At 43.7% G+C, this 20,003-nt stretch overlaps 1 protein-coding gene across 1 annotated transcript; it reads left to right on the top strand.

Annotated features, from left to right (window-relative positions):
- Nucleotides 1–1,973: 1,973 nt before the first annotated feature.
- Nucleotides 1,974–16,721, top strand: si:dkeyp-73b11.8 (kunitz-type U19-barytoxin-Tl1a). The gene is made up of 6 exons (XM_010865829.5): nucleotides 1,974–2,095; nucleotides 12,195–12,398; nucleotides 15,025–15,201; nucleotides 16,023–16,067; nucleotides 16,164–16,251; nucleotides 16,416–16,721. Exons 1-6 carry the CDS (start codon nucleotides 2,026–2,028, stop codon nucleotides 16,489–16,491), a joined length of 660 nt encoding a protein of 219 aa, XP_010864131.2. The 5' UTR covers nucleotides 1,974–2,025; the 3' UTR covers nucleotides 16,492–16,721.
- The last annotated feature ends 3,282 nt before the right edge of the window (nucleotides 16,722–20,003 follow it).

Here is a 20,003-nt window from a genome sequence, read left to right as displayed (position 1 = left end):
TCAAATTGGTTTCTTGAACATGACAATGAGTTCACTATACTGAAATGGCCCCCACAGTCACCAGATCTCAACCCAATAGAGCATCTTTGGGATGTGGTGGAAAGGGAGCTTTGTGCCCTGGATGCGCATCCCACAAATCTCCATCAACTGCAAGATGCTATCCTATCAATATGGGCCAACATTTCTAAAGAATGCTTTCAGCACCTTGTTGAATCAATGCCACGTAGAATCAAGGCAGTTCTGAAGGCGAAAGGGGGTCAAACGCAGTATTAGTATGGTGTTCCTAATAATCCTTTAGGTGAGTGTATATTGCATATGTATATTTTCATTTTGGTGGCATTGGTCAATATACTGACACAATAAGGTGTAATTGAAGGTAAGTGTCAACACAGGGAGTTGCATGCTTGTTATTTATTGAACAAAGGAAGCAAGCATGAAAACAATGCCTTAGCTGGCAAGAACTGACACCGGGCAACAGTTAACCCCAAAAAACAATAAACAGCACCTAGCAAGGTGGTAATATAGGGTCTGGTAGCATACCCACAAAGGTAACATACATATATGAGCTACCCAGACACAGGCCCAACAAACGTGTCGGTGAACAATAACCCACAACCCGTCCTGACTAATAGACATACTTATACCTACACTAATGAGCTGACTAACAGACATACTTATACCTACACTAATGAGCTGACTAACAGACATACTTTTACCTACACTAATGAGCTGACTAACAGACATACTTATACCTACACTAATGAGCTGACGCACAACAGGTGTGCCAGCTAATTGATGAGGAGGAAAAAGAACGATGGCCTCAGAAGGCCAGTGACGTCAACCTTCGGAGTCTGGGTGCACCAGTAGGGTGCGCCCCAGGAGAGGGAGCTGTTACAGCTTCAAAAAAGAGCCAAAGCGACTGAGAAAAACTGTAATGTCAATAGTGTTTCAACAAATGTGCTCTATGAATTAAACACATTATTACTAATTGCCCATAGGTGTGCAAGCCTGTTTGATAATGAAATCATGCCAATTCACATACAAATTTACTCAGTTATTTTCTACCAGGTTTCCAGTCTGGCTTGTACAACACCTGTGGTGCTACTTTGTTTCTTGTCTTGTTTTTGTCAGATGTATAACCTGGCATTGATTCCTAATAGTTCACTTTTTGTCTCATCATACCAGAGAATATTCTTCACTGTGCTTCAGATGTTGTCATGTCTTTGTTCAGGTCCCATTTCTGCAGAGAAACTCTGATGCTCTTTTAGAGGGACTATTGAGTTGTTGGTCACCTCCCTGACAAGACCTTCCTTTACCGCTTACTTAGTTTGGATGGATTAAAAGCTAAAAATAAATAAATACTTTACAGTAGAGGTGGTTCCAAACAGCCTTCTCCAGATATATGCCTCAGAGGACTACTTTGTAACGGCCTCTTTCATGCCAGCAGTTGCATTTCCATGTTCAGTGTTTTTCAGTTCTATGTGTTCTGTTTCTATGTTCTGTTTCAATTCTGTCTTCATTGATTTCCCCTGTGTGTAGTTTAGTCGTGTCACCTGTGTCTTGTTTGCCCCTGATCATGTTCCCATTTAGTTTCCCCTGATCCCTGTATTTCTTGTTGGGCCTGGCTGGGGTGTGGTTTTACACATCATGACTGTGACACCATTCACCTGTTCCAGGTAAGAGTCCTCCTGTAGCCTGGTACCAGATCTGTGCTGCATAGCCACAACCTACCTCTGTGTGCGACCTGAACAACACAAGGAGCACTGACATCAGGCTAATATAATTATTACCCTTGCCCTCCTTGGGTGTCCTCCCAAATAAGATCACTAGTCCCTATTGAGTGCACTACATCTGACCAGGACGCATAGAAAATAGGGTGCCATATAGGAAGCCACTTGCTATCAGTGGAACAGTGATGAGTACAAAGGTCAGTGGTCCAACCCTCCAAGCTACTGTAGTTTACAACCATCATTACATCTGTTATTCGCTCAGGACACTCCAGACTGCTCAAAGATAAACACCACCATGAAACCACTACTAATACTTGGGTTTTTTGTTATTGCATTGTTCTACATTGTTCATGCTAAAATACCAGGTAGGTAAAATTACATTGTCTTTTGAGTGACAACTTCAGTCGGTTTACTGTCTGTACATCTGAAAGTAATAAAATGCTCTATGAGCATTTTTTTTTCTTTAAATATATCTACAGTTCTCTGCTCATAAAATAGTTGTATAAATTGTTATTTGACAATGTTTTCATTCTAGCATCACATCTTTCGTCTGCTTTTCAATTCACATTACATCCCTTTTACCATTTTAACTCTGATACGCCTGTTCTGATTCACTCACTAAAATTTCAGGTGAGTTGAGCCAGACATATGTTCAAGACACATACGTTCAAGACAGATTTGATTAAATATTTGTCAAAAAATATAAATGTAATTCATAAATATAAATGTATTCATATTTCATGAATGAATGAACACTTAATATGTTACCCATTCTAAGATTCCACATGTAGGTCTGTAGTGGAACCGATAAGGAACTAGGCAGTACAAAGGTTCTTATTCAAATCCGTTCTGACCAGTGACAGTATCTGTCTGATGAAATGGTGGTTAGCAGGCAACTTTCACTTTAGATGGAGATTGTATGTTTGTCTAAGACCAGTGCTCAGCAGTCCACACCTCATCTAAGATACGTTTTATTGAAGGACCACCTTTGGACCAATGATTCATTATACAGACACCAGCAGCATTTCAAGCACAGAGTAGATTGCTCCTCCGGACCTAGACCCTTGACCCTTGACCCTTGGAGTACATTTTATGTTGTCATATCAGTGTACTTGTAAAGGCACTTGCCATCCCTTGGCAATGGAGAGTCGCTATCATCTGCATAGCTGTGGTAGTTAATGTTGTTGTTCTGTAGAATTTCGACTAGAGGTAGCATATAGAGATTGAACAGAAGCGGTCCGAGAACTGATCCCTGTGGAACTCTGCATTTCATAGCCACCCTATCAGATTCATGATTACCAATGGTGACAAAGTTTCTCCAACCATCTAAATAAGACCTGAGCCAATTAAGGACTGTCCTTGAGAGTCCTACCCAATTGCAACTTTTTGTTTCCTTTCCAAAAAAGTTAAAAAGGAAGGTTTTGAGTGAGGAACAGTAGGGTTAAAATTAAGAGACCAACGCAAATTGAACGCTTCTGTTCCTCACTCAAAACTATCCTATAATATTTTTTGGGAAATGAAAGAAAAAGGTGCAGTGGTCTCTTAATTTTTTCTATATATATTAGATCCATTGTTCACTTTTTTTAATAGGTGCTTAATGGCAGCTGTTTTTAGCAATAAGGTATATCTGCAGGTCGCAAGTTGGGGGCGTTACTTAATATGGGGGTTCCTGAATATTAAGTTACACCCACTGAATATTAAGTCCATGTGATTTCGTTCAATATTGTTTGTCAAGATATAACACTAGGTTCAAGCGATTCAAGCATTGATATAGAAAACAAAAGTTTATTTGCTTTGACTACATGTTGAAAAAGCGCTCTAGTCTGATTATGCTTGTACCAATTATGTAAAATTAAATGGCATTTTCCAATACCATTTAATTGTATTTTGTTTCAGAGTTAAAATTGTTTGATAACCATACCATACCATCTTCTTCCGCTTATCTGGGGCCGGGTCGCGGGGGCAGCAGTCTAAGCAGGGATGCCCAGACTTCCCTCTCCCCAGACACTTCCTCTAGCTCTTCCGGGGGGACACCGAGGCGTTCCCAGGCCAGCCGGGAGACATAGTCCCTCCAGCGTGTCCTAGGTCTTCCCTGGGGTCTCCTCCCGGTGGGACGGGACCGGAACACCTTCCCAGGAAGGCGTTCCGGAGGCACCCGAAAAAGATGCCCAAGCCACCTCAGCTGACCCCTCTCGATGTGGAGGAGCAGCGGCTCTACTCTGAGCTCCTCCCGGGTGACCGAGCTTCTCACCCTATCTCTAAGGGATCGCCCGGCCACCCTGCGGAGAAAGCTCATTTCGGCCGCCTGTATCCGGGATCTTGTCCTTTCGGTCATGACCCAAAGCTCATGACCATAGGTGAGAGTAGGAACGTAGATTGACTGGTAAATCGAGAGCTTCGCCTTGCGGCTCAGCTCTTTCTTCACCACGACAGACCGATACATCGACTGCATTACTGCAGAAGCTGCACCGATCCGTCTGTCAATCTCCCGTTCCATCCTTCCCTCACTCGTGAACAAGACCCCTAGATACTTAAACTCCTCCACTTGAGGCAGGCACTCTCCACCAACCTGAAGTGGGCAAGCCACCCTTTTCCGACTGAGGACCATGGCCTCGGATTTGGAGGTACTGATTTTCATCCCCACCGCTTCACACTCGGCTGCAAACCGTCCCAGCGCATGCTGAAGGTCCTGGTTAGAAGGGGCCAACACGACAACATCATCTGCAAAGAGCAGAGACGAAATTGTGTGGTCCCCAAACCTGACACCCACCGGCCCCTAGCTGCGCCTAGAAATTCTGTCCATAAAAATTACGAACAGAACGGGTGACAAAGGGCAGCCCTGCCGGAGTCCAACATACACTGGGAACAAGTCTGACTTACTGCCGGCAATGCGGACCAAGCTCCTGCTTCGGTTGTACAGGGACCTGACAGCCCTTAGCAAAGGACCCAGGACCCCATATTCCCCAAGCACTCTCCACAAGATGCCGCGAGGGACACAGTCGAATGCCTTCTCCAAATCCACAAAACACATGTGGATTGGTTGGGCAAACTCCCATGAACCCTCCAACACCCCGTAGAGGGTATAGAGCTGGTCCAGTGTTCCACGGCCCGGATGAAAACCACACTGTTCCTCCTGAATCCGAGGTTCTACTATCGGCCGTATTCTCCTCTCCAGAACCCTGGCATAGACTTTCCCGGGGAGGCTGAGAAGTGTGATCCACCTATAGTTGGAACACACCCTCCGGTCCCCCTTCTAAAAAAGAGGGACCACCACCCCGGTCTGCCATCCCAGAGGCACTGTCCCCGACCGCCACGCGATGTTGCACAGGCGTGTCAGCCAAGACAGCCCCACAACATCCAGAGACTTGAGGTACTCAGGGCGGATCTCATCCACCCCCGGTGCCTTGCCACCGAGGAGTTTCTTGACCACCTCAGTGACTTCAGCCCGGGTGATGGACGAGTCCACCTCTGAGCCCTCATCCTCTGCTTCCTCAATGGAAGAAGTGACAGCGGGATTGAGGAGATCCTCGAAGTACTCCTTCCACCGCCCGACGACATCCTCAGTTGAGGTCAACAGCTGCCCACCTCTACTGTAAACAGCGTTGGTAGGGCACTGTTTCCCTCTCCTGAGGCACCGGACGGTTTGCCAGAATCTCTTCGAGGCCAGCCGATAGTCCTTCTCCATGGCCTCACCGAACTCCTCCCAGGCCCGAGTTTTTGCCTCCACAACCACCCGGGCTGCAGCCCGCTTGGCCTGTCGGTACCCATCAGCTGCGTCAGGAGTCCCACAAGCCAACCAGGCTTGATAGGACTCCTTCTTCAGCTTGACGGCATCCCTTAGTTCCGGTGTCCACCACCGGGTTCGGGGATTGCCGCCTCGACAGGCACCGGAGACCTTACGGCCACAGCTCCGAGCGGCCGCTTCGACAATGGCGGTGGAGAACATGGTCCACTCGGACTCAATATCTCCAGCCTCCCTCGTGATCCAGTCAAAGCTCTGCCGGAGGTGGGAGTTAAAGATCTCTCTGACAGGAGACTCGGCCAGACGTTCCCAGCAGACCCTTACAGTACGCTTGGGCCTGCCGAGTCTGTCCAGCTTCCTCCCCCGCCATCGGATCCAACTCACCACCAGGTGGTGATCAGTTGACAGCTCCGCCCCTCTCTTCACCCGAGTGTCCAAGACATACGACCGCAGGTCAGATGAAACGACAACAAAGTCGATCATCGACCTGCGGCCTAGGGTGTCCTGGTGCCACGTGCACTGATGGACACCCTTATGCTTGAACATGGTGTTCGTTATGGACAAACTGTGACTAGCACAGAAGTCCAATAACTGAACACCACTCGGGTTCAGATCAGGGGGGCGGGTCCTCCCAATCACGCCCCTCCAGGTGTCACTGTCGTTGCCCACGTGGGCGTTGAAGTCCCCCAGTAGAACAATAGAGTCCCCAGTCCGAGCACTTTCCAGCACCCTTCCCAGAGACTCCAAGAAGGTCGGGTACTCTGCACTGCCGTTCGGCCCGTAGGCACAAACAACAGTGAGAGACCTATCCCTGACCCGTAGGCGCAGTGAAACGACCCTCTCGTTCACCGGGGTAAACTCCAACACATGGCGGCAGAGCTGGGGAGCTATAAGCAAACCCACACCAGCCCGCCGCCTCTCACCATGGGCAACTCCAGAGTGGTGAAGAGTCCATCCTCTCTCAAGGAGTGTGGTTCCAGAGCCCAAGCCGTGCGTAGAGGTGATCCCGACTACCTCTAATCGGAACCTCTCAACCTCACGCACTAACTCAGGCTCCTTCCCCGCCAGCGAGGTGACATTCAACGTCCCTAGAGCTAGTTTCCGTGTCCAGAGATCGGGTTGTCTAGGCCCCTGCCTTCGACTGCCGCCCGATCCTCTTCGTACCGACCCCTTATGGTCCCTCCTGTGGGTGGTGAGCCCACGGGAGGGCGGCCCCACGTCGCCCGTTCGGGCTGAGCCCGGCCGGGCCCCATGGGGGAAGGCCCGGCCACCAGGCGCTCGCATACGAGCATACAACTGAAATATATTAATTTGAAGACTGAAGTAAATCTAAAAATCGTTTTCAATGTTTTGGTTACAGTCAAGAATGAGACACTGGTGGTTTAGAAAGCTGCTGAGTGCAATTATATTACAGAGACATGCATACATGCACATGCACAGTCATACTCACTATGCCTGCCATGGTCAGTTATTATTCTGAGTAGCCATTGCTTGGTTATATGTGATACAGTAGAGGGACATCATTTGGAGGTTGATGGTTGAGAATGCTGCATATTGCAGTTACAGTATAGTTGATCTGAGCTTTAAATGTTACAAAGTGAAACAGGCCTCCCTTTTGCACAAGTTTATACAAGATTAACATTAATGCTTTTTCCATAGATTCAACATATTACACATGTGAACATGCTGTGTAAGGTACATTGTGCGGTGGACCTGTGAGCAACAACTTCAGTGTCAGCTAAAATGTTCTGAAGGTCCTCTGCCGAGACCTGTGGGTTCTGCTGTGTAGATCTGACCAGTTTTCATACAAACCATTGTAATGGTTTCTCCTTCCTTTGACTTGCACTGTACAATTTAACAGCATTGGTCTAGAAAGTTGAAATTGGTAACTGGAAGTCTTTAATTTTCTAGAGCCTGTTGCAGATAGGTGTAAAGTTTCAATTTGCATCATGTAAAGGTCAGGTCAACATCTGCCTGGAACAAGCCCATGTTTAATTCTAGAGTGAAGACGTGGTCATGTTTAATTCTAGAGTGATGACGTGGTCATGTTTAATTCTAGAGTGATGACGTGGTCATGTTTAATTCTAGAGTGATGACGTGGTCATGTTTAATTCTAGAGTGATGACGTGGTCATGTTTAATTCTAGAGTGATGACGTGGTCATGTTTAATTCTAGAGTGATGACGTGGTCATGTTTAATTCTAGAGGGATGACGTGGTCATGTTTAATTCTAGAGTGATGACGTGGTCATGTTTAATTCTAGAGTGATGACGTGGTCATGTTTAATTCTAGAGTGAAGACGTGGTCATGTTTAATTCTAGAGTGAAGACGTGGTCATGTTTAATTCTAGAGTGATGACGTGGTCATGTTTAATTCTAGAGTGATGACGTGGTCATGTTTAATTCTAGAGTGATGACGTGGTCATGTTTAATTCTAGAGTGATGACGTGGTCATGTTTAATTCTAGAGTGATGACGTGGTCATGTTTAATTCTAGAGTGATGACGTGGTCATGTTTAATTCTAGAGTGATGACGTGGTCATGTTTAATTCTAGAGTGATGATGTGGTCATGTTTAATTCTAGAGTGATGACGTGGTCATGTTTAATTCTAGAGTGATGACGTGGTCATGGACTTGGTGAACATTGTTGGGAGGAATAGAATAGAATAGTGTTACATGTCTTGGAATTGATTATCTGAGGTATAATTTAACCCTTATCCCAAAAGATGACAACAGACATTACTGATAGTCAATTAATGTAGTCCAAAAGCATAAAGTTAATGGCATAACCTAAAAATACAAAATTAAATGATATGACATTTAGACAATTAAACATTTAATCACCTGATCAAATATTTAAAACATTACATTCCAACACTGACATTTCTAAACCGTTTCTTTATGTACTGTGTATTCAGCCTTGCCCAGATTCTGTAGGCTGTGGTTTTATCCTATCATGTTGTATGGCCAGGTGAACACTTCCAAAACATTGTCCAGTTTACTAAACAACAGATGTTTCTTGTCTCGTCAAACTATATTGTGTTTTCTGGATCTTGTCATTTTTGTTGTGTGGAAACCAGCATTAGCTGATGGTTTAAAGACAGCTAATAAGTGTCCTCATCAACAAAAATAATTAACAGAGAAGCTCAAAATTATCATTAAGTTATCTTTTGTCTATTTCATCCATGAATGTTTCAGTGTCTTAAAAATTATGAAACAAAAACATGAACGCATGCACTAAAACAAAAACACCATACCAATGGAAACCATCAATGGGCGTAACTTAATATTCAGGAACCCCCATTTTAAGTTATGCCCCCGACTTGCGCTCTGCAGATATACCCTCCTCATTTTTAGAGACATTGGGAAAATGCCTAATTGGATTTAGATATACACATAGATTGGACATAGACGTCTGTAACATCACTACAGTCCTGGACTATGGTCTATAGACCTCTGTAACATCACTACAGTCCTGGACTATGGTCTATAGACCTCTGTAACATCACTACAGCCCTGGACTATGGTCTATAGACCTCTGTAGCATCACAACAGCCCTAGGACTATGGTCTACAGACCTCTGTAACATCACTAAAGTCCTGGACTATGGTCTATAGACCTCTGTAACATCACTACAGTCCTGGACTATGGTCTATATATATCTGTAACATCACTATAGTCCTGGACTATGGTCTGTAGACCTCTGTAACATCACTACAGTCCTGGACTATGGTCTACAGACCTCTGTAACATCACTACAGTCCTGGACTATGGTCTATAGACCTCTGTAGCATCACTACAGTCCTGGACTATGGTCTATAGACCTCTGTAACATCACTACAGTCCTGGACTATGGTCTATAGACCTCTGTAACATCACTACAGCCCTAGGATTACTGCTCAGTCTCTCTGTGACTGCTTTGCCTGGCTGGCCTTGACACATCTCTACCACCTCCACCTTTATTGACATTGTTTATAAACACTGAAAAGTAGTCTGTGTCCCTTTAATGAAATACCCATTCAAAGCATTGAAGAACCTTCACAGGAACCAACTATTGACAACTGCATCTTCATCAAGATGGTTGACAGGGGTTTCATCTAAGCGACTCATTGATTTGTAATCAGACAAAAGACACTGGTCAGTGTGTCTTCAGCAGCTGTTACCCACAGGTGGAGAGAATATGATCTGTGTTTGTTTCAGGCAAACGGTCTCTCTGGTTTAGTCCCCTTATTAACTCTCTCTGGATGTTGTTAGAAACTTGACTAAAGTTTATCTTATTAACGATGGAATCTGTGTTGCACAATTAAGGATTACAACCATCTTTAACATGGATTTAGACTGGACCGTACGTTTTTCTCTGTGCTAAACACGCCTGATCTGACTGGCCTAAAACATCTAGTCTGCTATTGTGAAAAACAGTTAAGGGTGAGACTGGGGAAGGAGTGTCAGGAATGACTATGTTTACAAGCACCATAAAAAGCGGGAGTGGGCCTCTCTGGTGACAATGGTAGTCAAACATTAACCTCGTCAATGCATGGCACCCCTACCATCTCCACACATGCCGTCTCCACACATGCCGTCTCCACACATGCCGTCTCCACACATGCCATCCATCCATCCATCATCTTCCGCTTATCCGGGGCCGGGTCGCGGGGGCAGCAGTCTAAGCAGGGATGCCCAGACTTCCCTCTCCCCAGACACTTCCTCTAGCTCTTCCGGGGGGACACCAAGGCGTTCGCCTGCCGCGAGGGACACAGTCGAATGCCTTCTCCAAATCCACAAAACACATGTGGATTGGTTGGGCAAACTCCCATGAACCCTCCAACACCCCGTAGAGGGTATAGAGCTGGTCCGGTGTTCCACGGCCCGGACGAAAACCACACTGTTCTTCCTGAATCCGAGGTTCTACTATCGGCCGTATTCTCCTCTCCAGCACCATGGCATAGACTGTCCCGGGGAGGCTGAGAAGTGTGGAACACACCCGCCCTCATCCTCTGCTTCCTCAATGGAAGACGTGACAGCGGGATTGAGGAGATCCTCGAAGTACTTCTTCCACCGCCCGACGACATCCTCAGTTGAGGTCAACAGCTGCCCACCTCTTCTGTAAACAGCATTGGTAGGGCACTGTTTCCCTCTCCTGAGGCGCCGGATGGTTTGCCAGAATCTCTTCGAGGCCAGCCGATAGTCCTTCTCCATGGACTCACTGAACTCCTCCCAGGCCCGAGTTTTTGCCTCCACAACCACCCGGGCTGCAGCCCGCTTGGCCTGTCGGTACCCGTCAGCTGCCTCAGGAGTCCCACAAGCCAACCAGGCCTGATAGGACACCTTCTACAGCTTGACGGCATCCCTTACTTCCAGTGTCCACCACCGGGTTCTGGGATTGCCGCCTCGACAGGCACCGGAGACCTTACGTCCACAGCTCAGAGCGGCCGCTTCGACAATGGCGGTGGAGAACATGGTCCACTCGGACTCAATATCTCCAGCCTCCCTCGGGATTCAGTCGAAGCTCTGCCGGAGGTGGGAGTTAAAGATCTCTCTGACAGGAGCCTCGGCCAGACGTTCCCAGCAGACCCTTACAGTACGCTTGGGCCTGCCGAGTCTGTCCAGCTTCCTCCCCCGCCATCAGATCCAACTCACCACCAGGTGGTGATCAGTTGACAGCTCCGCCCCTCTCTTCACCCGAGTGTCCAAGACATACGGCCGCAGGTCAGATGAAACGACAACAAAGTCGATCATCGACCTGCAGCCTAGGTTGTCCTGGTGCCACGTGCACTGATGGACACCCTTATGTATGAACATGGTGTTCGTTATGGACAAACTGTGACTAGCACAGAAGTCCAATAACTGAACACCACTCGGGTTCAGATCAGGGGGGCCGTTCCTCCCAATCACGCCCCTCCAGGTATCACTGTCGTTGCCCACGTGGGCGTTGAAGTCCCCCAGTAGAACGATAGAGTCCCCAGTCAGAGCACTTTCCAGCACCCCTCCCAGAGACTCCAAGAAGGTCGGGTACTCTGCACTGCCATTCGGCCCGTAGGCACAAACAACAGTGAGAGACCTATCCCCGACCCGTAGGCGCAGGGAAACGACCCTCTCGTTCATCGGGGTAAACTCCAAAACATGGCGGCAGAGCTGGGGAGCTATAAGCAAACCCACACCAGCCCGCCGCCTCTCACCATGGGCAACTCCAGAGTCTCCACACATGCCGTCTCCACACATGCCATCTCCACACATGCCGTCTCCACACATGCCATCTCCACACATGCCGTCTTCATGTTGTGTCGGAAACTCCTCGAAACGTCATCAACTCGCTTCTTGTAGATCTCAGTTGTCCTTTATCTCCTTCTCTGTTCTTCTAATTCCAAGGTCTGTTCACCAATCTCTCTCTGACACCACCCCCTTCTCTCTCCATCTGTTTGTCTAGATCCTCATTTCTCTTCATCCGTCTCCATCCTTCTCTTCCTCTCTCCATCCTTCTCTTAATCTCTCCATCCTTCTCTTCATCTCTCCATCCTTCTCTTCCTCTCTCCATCCTTCTCTTAATCTCTCCATCCTTCTCTTCATCTCTCCATCCTTCTCTCCATCTCTATTCATCTCTCCATCCTCCTCTTCATCTCTCCATCCCTCTCTTCATCTCTCTGTCTCCATCCCTTTATGCATCTCTCTTTTACTCTTCTCAAACCGCTGTCTTCTAACCTCCGTGTCTTTCACTCTTTTCGTTTCAGATTTCTGTTCCCTACCAATTGATGAGGGGAAAACTCCACCCTCTGGATCAGACTTTGTGATCATGATCTATTACGACGCCACTAGAGATCTGTGCTACCCCTTCAAGTACCTGGGGGAGGGGGGAAACGCCAATCGCTTCACTCTGGAGAAGTTCTGCATGAGGAACTGTTCTGCCAGGGCAGAGCAGGTCTACCCCATGGATGGTATGATGGCGTGTATTACTGTAACTGGATGACCACAACATTGTGCAACCCCTCACCCAAATTATTTTCTGTCTTAACCTTAAATTTTACTAAGTTATAATGGAATCTCATTGAATTTATATTAAGGAATTGTTTTAAGATGGTGATATCATGGATCATGAAAGTTTCATGGCTGTAATGGGTCCTGCTCATTTTACAGTAACAGGGCTCAGCCAACCTTGGAGATGAATAGATAAGCTTGTGAGTGTTATACAACTTTCCATGAGTTGACGAGAGACTGCTGACTTAAAAGTGTACATGTATGCAGTGAAGTTGGCTTTGTCATTGGGGGACCAGGATTCAGATCCAGGCCTTTGATTGGCCCCAGGGTCCAAAGGAGGGTGGAGATCTAATGACTGTATTGATAAGGGGAGGGATTTCAAATATACACATTTCATAACCACTTAGAAATTATTATGAAGACAGTCACCCTCGTATTATTATATTTTTTTTATATAACTACGTTATTATAAGCAATTGCTACAGTATATTGCCATGGGAAACAGTGCCAATTCTTGGAAAAGTGATTATTTTAACACTTTTTAGTCCTTCATAGGAGGATTTTTAAAGTAACATTTTAGTGCATGAGGAAATAAAGAAGTCCTCTTAAAATGACCTATATCAAACATTCCGTGTGTTGAATAAAAATTCCCAAGATACACTTCAGTTAAACAGACATATTCAGCAAAAGCCAAGGGCGGAGGGAGGAGTGACTGGACAGTTCCATTTACACTTAAAATGACGTTTATGCCAAAATGACTCACCTTCCAATCTAGGACTGTCTAGTGTATATCAGCAGATAGTGGACACACACAACACCCTTCATTCTGAAAGGGCCATAAACAAGGACTTTGGAGTAGCTGATGTAAAGAGGAAACCTGAGTTATTTTCCTCTGGCTTATTAAAGTGGGTGAGAATAGAAAGAGAGGGATAAAGAAGACATTAAACAGATGCTGTATCTCTTCATTTAAAATGTATGTTTGAATTTAAGTCTTTCATTAGACACATTTATCCACAGTGAATTACAATAATGAGTCTTTTTCAGACTTTTGTAGCACTGGCCACAAATAGGAATGAAACTCCCAACCCCAGCAATGAAGTGCCATGATGTGCCCACTGAGCTACTCTGGACCTTGTCCAAACGACAAGCTTCATGATGAAACACTGGAAACGGGTTGACTGAGGTGGATGGAGAGAAACAGGAAGAAGGAGTGAGTGGGTGGGTTAGTGAGAGAGACAGATAGAAGGAGTGAGTAGGAGGGTTAGTGAGAGAGACAGGAAGAAGGAGTGAGTAGGAGGGTTAGTGAGAGAGACAGATAGAAGGAGTGAGTGGGAGGGTTAGTGAGAGAGACAGGAAGAAGGAGTGAGTGGGAGGGTTAGTGAGAGAGACAGGAAGAAGGAGTGAGTGGGAGGGAGGGTTAGTGAGAGAGACAGATAGAAGGAGTGAGTGGGAGGGTTAGTGAGAGAGACAGGAAGAAGGAGTGAGTAGGAGGGTTAGTGAGAGAGACAGGAAGAAGGAGTGAGTAGGAGGGTTAGTGAGAGAGACAGGAAGAAGGAGTGAGTAGGAGGGTTAGTGAGAGAGACAGATAGAAGGAGTGAGTGGGAGGGTGGGTTAGTGAGAGAGACAGGAAGAAGGAGTGAGTGGGAGGGTTAGTGAGAGAGACAGGAAGAAGGAGTGAGTGGGAGGGTTAGTGAGAGAGACAGATAGAAGGACTGAGTGGGAGGGTTAGTGAGAGAGACAGATAGAAGGAGTGAGTGGGAGGGTTAGTGAGAGAGACAGATAGAAGGAGTGAGTGGAAGGGTTAGTGAGAGAGACAGATAGAAGGAGTGAGTGGGAGGGTTAGTGAGAGAGACAGATAGAAGGAGTGAGTGGGAGGGTTAGTGAGAGAGACAGATAGAAGGAGTGAGTGGGAGGGTTAGTGAGAGAGACAGATAGAAGGAGTGAGTGGGAGGGTTAGTGAGAGAGACAGATAGAAGGAGTGAGTGGGAGGGTTAGTGAGAGAGACAGATAGAAGGAGTGAGTGGAAGGGTTAGTGAGAGAGACAGATAGAAGGAGTGAGTGGGAGGGTTAGTGAGAGAGACAGATAGAAGGAGTGAGTGGGAGGGTTAGTGAGAGAGACAGATAGAAGGAGTGAGTGGAAGGGTTAGTGAGAGAGACAGATAGAAGGAGTGAGTGGGAGGGTTAGTGAGAGAGACAGATAGAAGGAGTGAGTGGGAGATGAGATAAGATCGCCTAACAGTAGACTCAACATTTCTGCTGTGTGCTGGAATGCACCACCCTGTGGCACAACATAATTACTACATCCGTTAGATCTGTTCATATATTGGACAGTAAAACTAAATGATCTGTGACATCTCTGTCCTGATTAATATAACGGTCATAATTGTTAGAGCATCTGACCAGAAACAGAAAGGTTGCCAGTTCAAACCCAAAGCCAACAAGACAGTCAGCCCCAACTGTTCCAATGAGGCCGTTCACTGCAGCTCTCATATTCAACTGACCAATCAAATAAATACTATCATTTTAACTTCATGATAGTAGTAAGCTTGCAATTAATGCTTAGTCTCTCTCTCCCTACCCAATCAGTGTCTCAAGCCTGCCACCTGAAGAAGGATATAGGTAAATGCTATGGTACCTCCTTGCGTTTCTACTACGACTCGATCAATCAGAAATGTAAGAAGTTCCTCTGGACTGGCTGTGCTGGGAATGGCAACAGGTTCATTGACCAGGAGACCTGCAACGCCACCTGCTCTGGAATTCATGGTAAGATGACGTCACATGTGACAACTCAAAACGGATGCCCCCCAGGTGGCTCAGCTCTGTAAGACATTGTTTCATAGCAACAAGCTGACCACCACCGTCTAGGTTTGAGCATTGGCTGCGCTGGGAGAGATGCAAAGTGGCCGACATGGGTAGGGGAGGCATGGTCAGCAGGAATTTTCTCAGGGGCCTACAAAATGTTATTGACCCAAGTGACATCCTGGTTGGACGAAGGGTTTGGTGTACATGCCAGACAGGAAGGCTTGCCGTAATCTTCAACTCTCCTGAATTTATTGACAGGGACATTAATGCTATTCAATAATGAAATAAAATATTAAACAACATTGATTGAATGTTGAATAGTGATGTGTTTTGTAATGTTTATGATAACATTTTGAATAGAGATATGATATTGTAATGTTGACCATAATATAGTGAACAGTGAGGTCATATTCCAATATTGATTATTACATGCTGACTAGTGAAGTGTTATTCTAATTCTAACACGTTTAATGGTGTAGTGATATTCAAATGATAACATGTTGAATAGTGATGTTATATTTGAATTATAACATTTACAATAGTGATGTGACATTCTAATTATAACATTTTGTATAGTGATGTGATATTCTAATGATAACATGTTGATTAGTGATGTGATATTCTAATGCTAACATGTTGAACAGTGATATGATATTCTAATGATAACATGTTGAATAGTGATGTTATATTCTCATTATAACATGTTGAATAGTGATGTGATATTCTAATGTTAACATGTTGAATAGTGAGGTGGTATTCTCATTATAACGTTGTTTGAATAGATTCTGGTATTGAGGAGGAAGAATATGAACCTGACACCCCCATTGGTAAGTACAGAGAGTCCAACAGGTCATCAGTTTTATTGATTAACTCACCTGTGTTGATGTTAGATAAACACAGGCCTATTACTCTGTTTCCTGTAGCCCTGATTCTGGGAGTGGTTTTAGGCATCATTGGATTAATTCTCCTCACAGTCGTGATTGTCCTGTTCATTAAGAACAAGAACGCAAAGTAAGTACGAAGTTCATTATTCAGTAATCTGACAGGAAAAGCATTTATGTTATTTTTTTTTATTACAAAAAGTAAGAATAAAGACTTGGTTTGTTCACCATTTTTGCAATTAAGCAGACTTACAGTTCGCTACAAATAACTGTCCGTTTAACATCAACCTTCAGGAAAAATCACAAAAGCACACAACATGTTGCCCAGGAATTGCCACTGAAAGACACGCCTGCCCAGGAGCTGGCCTAGAGGAGACTACCATACAAGGAAACGCCAAAGAAATTAGAAAGCATGACGGGCAGCCGTATTGACTGAACCCATGCTATTCATTATATTTTTAGGGTAACCACCAGGCCATTTCTTCATCCTCTTGGGGTTGGATAAAAACACATGTTATTTTTATGCTTTTAGAGGTTAATGAAGTAAAGACAATGGGAAACATAGAAGAGAGTGCTGAAATAGAGGTTCTAGAACACCCTAGAACACTCTAGAATACAAAATCTTCTATCAACTGTTTCAGGGTGTAAAAACAACCAGATGTGGCTGACAAATGTAGGCCAGACTTTTTTGTTATTTTAATATGGATTATTTTACTTTTATAATGTTTCCTGCTTCCTCTATGAGTTCTATGTAGATTTTAGGTGTATTGGGAGACCAGTTATAATCAGGCAGTTTCAATGGATTTAAAAGAAAATACATTGTACTTCAATTAGGCAGGGTTTGGCAATGTGTGTTAATGTGTCACTACTGCATGTGTAACAATGTGTGTTAATGTGTCACTACTGCATGTGTAACAATGTGTGTTAATGTGTCACTACTGCATGTGTAACAATGTGTGTTAATGTGTCACTACTGCATGTGTAACAATATGTGTTAATGTGTCACTACTGCATGTGTAACAATGTGTGTTAATGTGTCACTACTGCATGTGTAACAATGTGTGTTAATGTGTTACTATTGCATGTGTAACAATGTGTGTTAATGTGTTACTACTGCATGTGTAACAATGTATGTTAATGTGTTACTACTGCATGTATAACAGGATACATCCACCATTGTGAGAGGAGTTTTATCTGATATCCTACATTCTGCTGGTGTTGCATCTACATCAGCATCAAGTTATTTTGTTTCAGCTAGTGCATGTAACAGCATTGTAAGACATTATATGACAATAAACTCATACATTGTTAAATAATGTATATATATATATATATATATTTATTTTTTTATTGGATTGAGATTATTTCATCCTGTGCCATGTTCAACCAACAGTGACAGAGTCTGACAAGGGTGTTTCATTGATACTGATTCAGTCTAACAGGGCTGATGCTCTACTGATAAAGAGGTAGTCAGAATCGGGTGATGTTCTTGCCCAGCTAGTTCCTGAATATTAGAAAAACTGTTAAATGTGTGTCCAGCTTATATCTGCACAGTCATTCCCTACTGATTATTTGCTCTTGGTTTTAGTGTGCCTCGTGGTCAAAACAAAAGAAAGCCCAAATAAACGTGCATTTCGGAAACAAAACCAAAATCTGCAACCTGCGACAGACAATATTTCCAAGTGACTTTCCGAAGAAAAAAAGGCCAAAGTTTCTTACAAAAAGCATATATGACAACCCTGGTCGCTTTTATCACTGCATCGTAAAGCACACAATAAATCCTTTTTGCTTCTAAGTTAACTTCCAAGTTGCCCATTAAATAATGACACTGATAAACATTGACCAAAACCTACCACATGTTTGTAAAGAATGCATTGAACATCTCTTGAAAATAGTCTAGTAGTAATCTTCCATCCCTAAATAGCATTTTTAATCTTGTATTTTCACTCTTATTGTATCATATTGCAATGAAATTTACCATGGTAAAGCTACTGAATGTTTGAATATTCAAATGCTTCCCTAAAATTGTTCAGGTGCTTAACTGGGAAACCAAAGGCTGTGCAATGTGTGAGCCTTCCCTATGAACATTAAGAGTAACTTGAAGCATCCAGGTCATGTGATCCGCAATTTAGTCATATATGTGTATTTAACAGAGTTGGGGAGTAAATGATTACAAGTAATCGGTTACATGTAACTGATTACAATAAAACAGTAACTGTAATCGGTTACTTTACCAACAAAAATATGGCAATCGGATTACAGATACTTTTGAAAAAAGTGATGATTACTTTTGGATTACTTCAATTGAAAAAGAATAGCTGCACGAAATAATTATGACAAGTTGAATGTTTTAGTTTATTATTTAATTGTATAAAAACGTTATTTGAACCAAAATGTGAATTGCACTTCAGTTGTTTGTGTGATCATATCATGCGCGCAAAGGTTAAGTGAAGTTTAGTAGTGATGGAGGAATCGCTAGTTTAAATTTCTCTGGTTTTGGATGGCTGGTATAAACAGAGTATCTTCGATAATATTAGCCGAGTCATATAGAATGTTTAGTTATCTACTCAGCGCATAATTCTCAGCTAAATTATAGACTCTAGGCCTGGTGTTATATCGTTTTCAAGTTTCAAGGTTTATTTGTAAAATGCACCGAACAACACAGCCAGGACGAGTTGCGAATAACTTTTACACGAATTGTTCAATAGATTAGGCAACTATTTGTTAGATAGCTGTAACATGTCGCTGCCTACAAAATAAAAAATTATATGGAATTCACCACGACATTTGAGGAGAAAATGTGTGTTGGGAAGCACTCTGCCAAAGGATGATATTTGCATTTCACGCGGCCACATCAACTCCGTCCATACAGGTGAATCATAAGACTACTGCAGATTGAGTTTATGCGCGAAAAGCTACGGATATCTTAATTTATATATACAACAATGTCAATACCCCTTTCGAGTAATTTTCATTTATTTTTAAATAATGTTTTGAAGCAATTAAAAACATGAATAAAACACAAATAACAGAACAGGATCATTAGATTTTGGGTTATGTTCAGGAAAAAAGTCAAATTCTGGAAGATCGAGGTTTATTGGATTAATTGGAATGACTGTATATCTGACAGACCTTTAGTGTGTAATGTAGAGATGTAGCAATCATATTGAAGTAAAAAGCAATGGTTTAGAAACCCATTTCCAAAGGCACTGTAGCCTACACAGCCCATAAGGTAAAATGCGATCATTTTACCAGCTATATAAATTCTAACATTGATTGATCCCGCAAAAGGTGTTCAGTTGGCCAAAGGCTATTCCTATTTGTTTTCCAATGCCTCTTACAGTTTTTCTCAGTCGCTTTGGTGCATTTCTCACATTACTATTTACATTTGCACAACAGTTAATGCAGTTCTCAAAACAATTAGTACAAACTGCAAAACCTAGTTGATAACCTGCAAAAGCGTGTCACTTGCTCAAAATGGATAGCTCATTCCTCAAAAGCAAGTATTCATGTCAATGAAAGTGTCAGTGTCATCAAGATGAAAAGTCCTGACACCATTGTTTATGAACAAGATAGTCAAATGGCTTTGTCATGTTTTCTTTATGACGGTTTACTCTGTAAATGTTTTCCAATGCAAAAAAGTCAGATCTTGGTGACACTACCTGAAAATGCTCAAGACAGCACTATATAGTATTTGCACAGCCATTTGAAAAACACAGTAAAGTTACACATTACTGTATCTAGTGAGGTAAATGAGTACAAGACACTGAATATGTATTTTTCACATTTTCACTGCATATGATCTTTGCAATTCTAATTTGTTCACAGCATTGTGCAAAAGAAAAAATACACCCTTATTTATAACAAACATAAACGCCCTTT

Source organism: Esox lucius, chromosome 19 (assembly GCF_011004845.1).
Source record: "Esox lucius isolate fEsoLuc1 chromosome 19, fEsoLuc1.pri, whole genome shotgun sequence".
NCBI lineage: Eukaryota > Metazoa > Chordata > Actinopteri > Esociformes > Esocidae > Esox > Esox lucius.
Note: the sequence above shows the minus strand (reverse complement) of the source record. Positions and strands in the feature narration are given on the sequence as shown.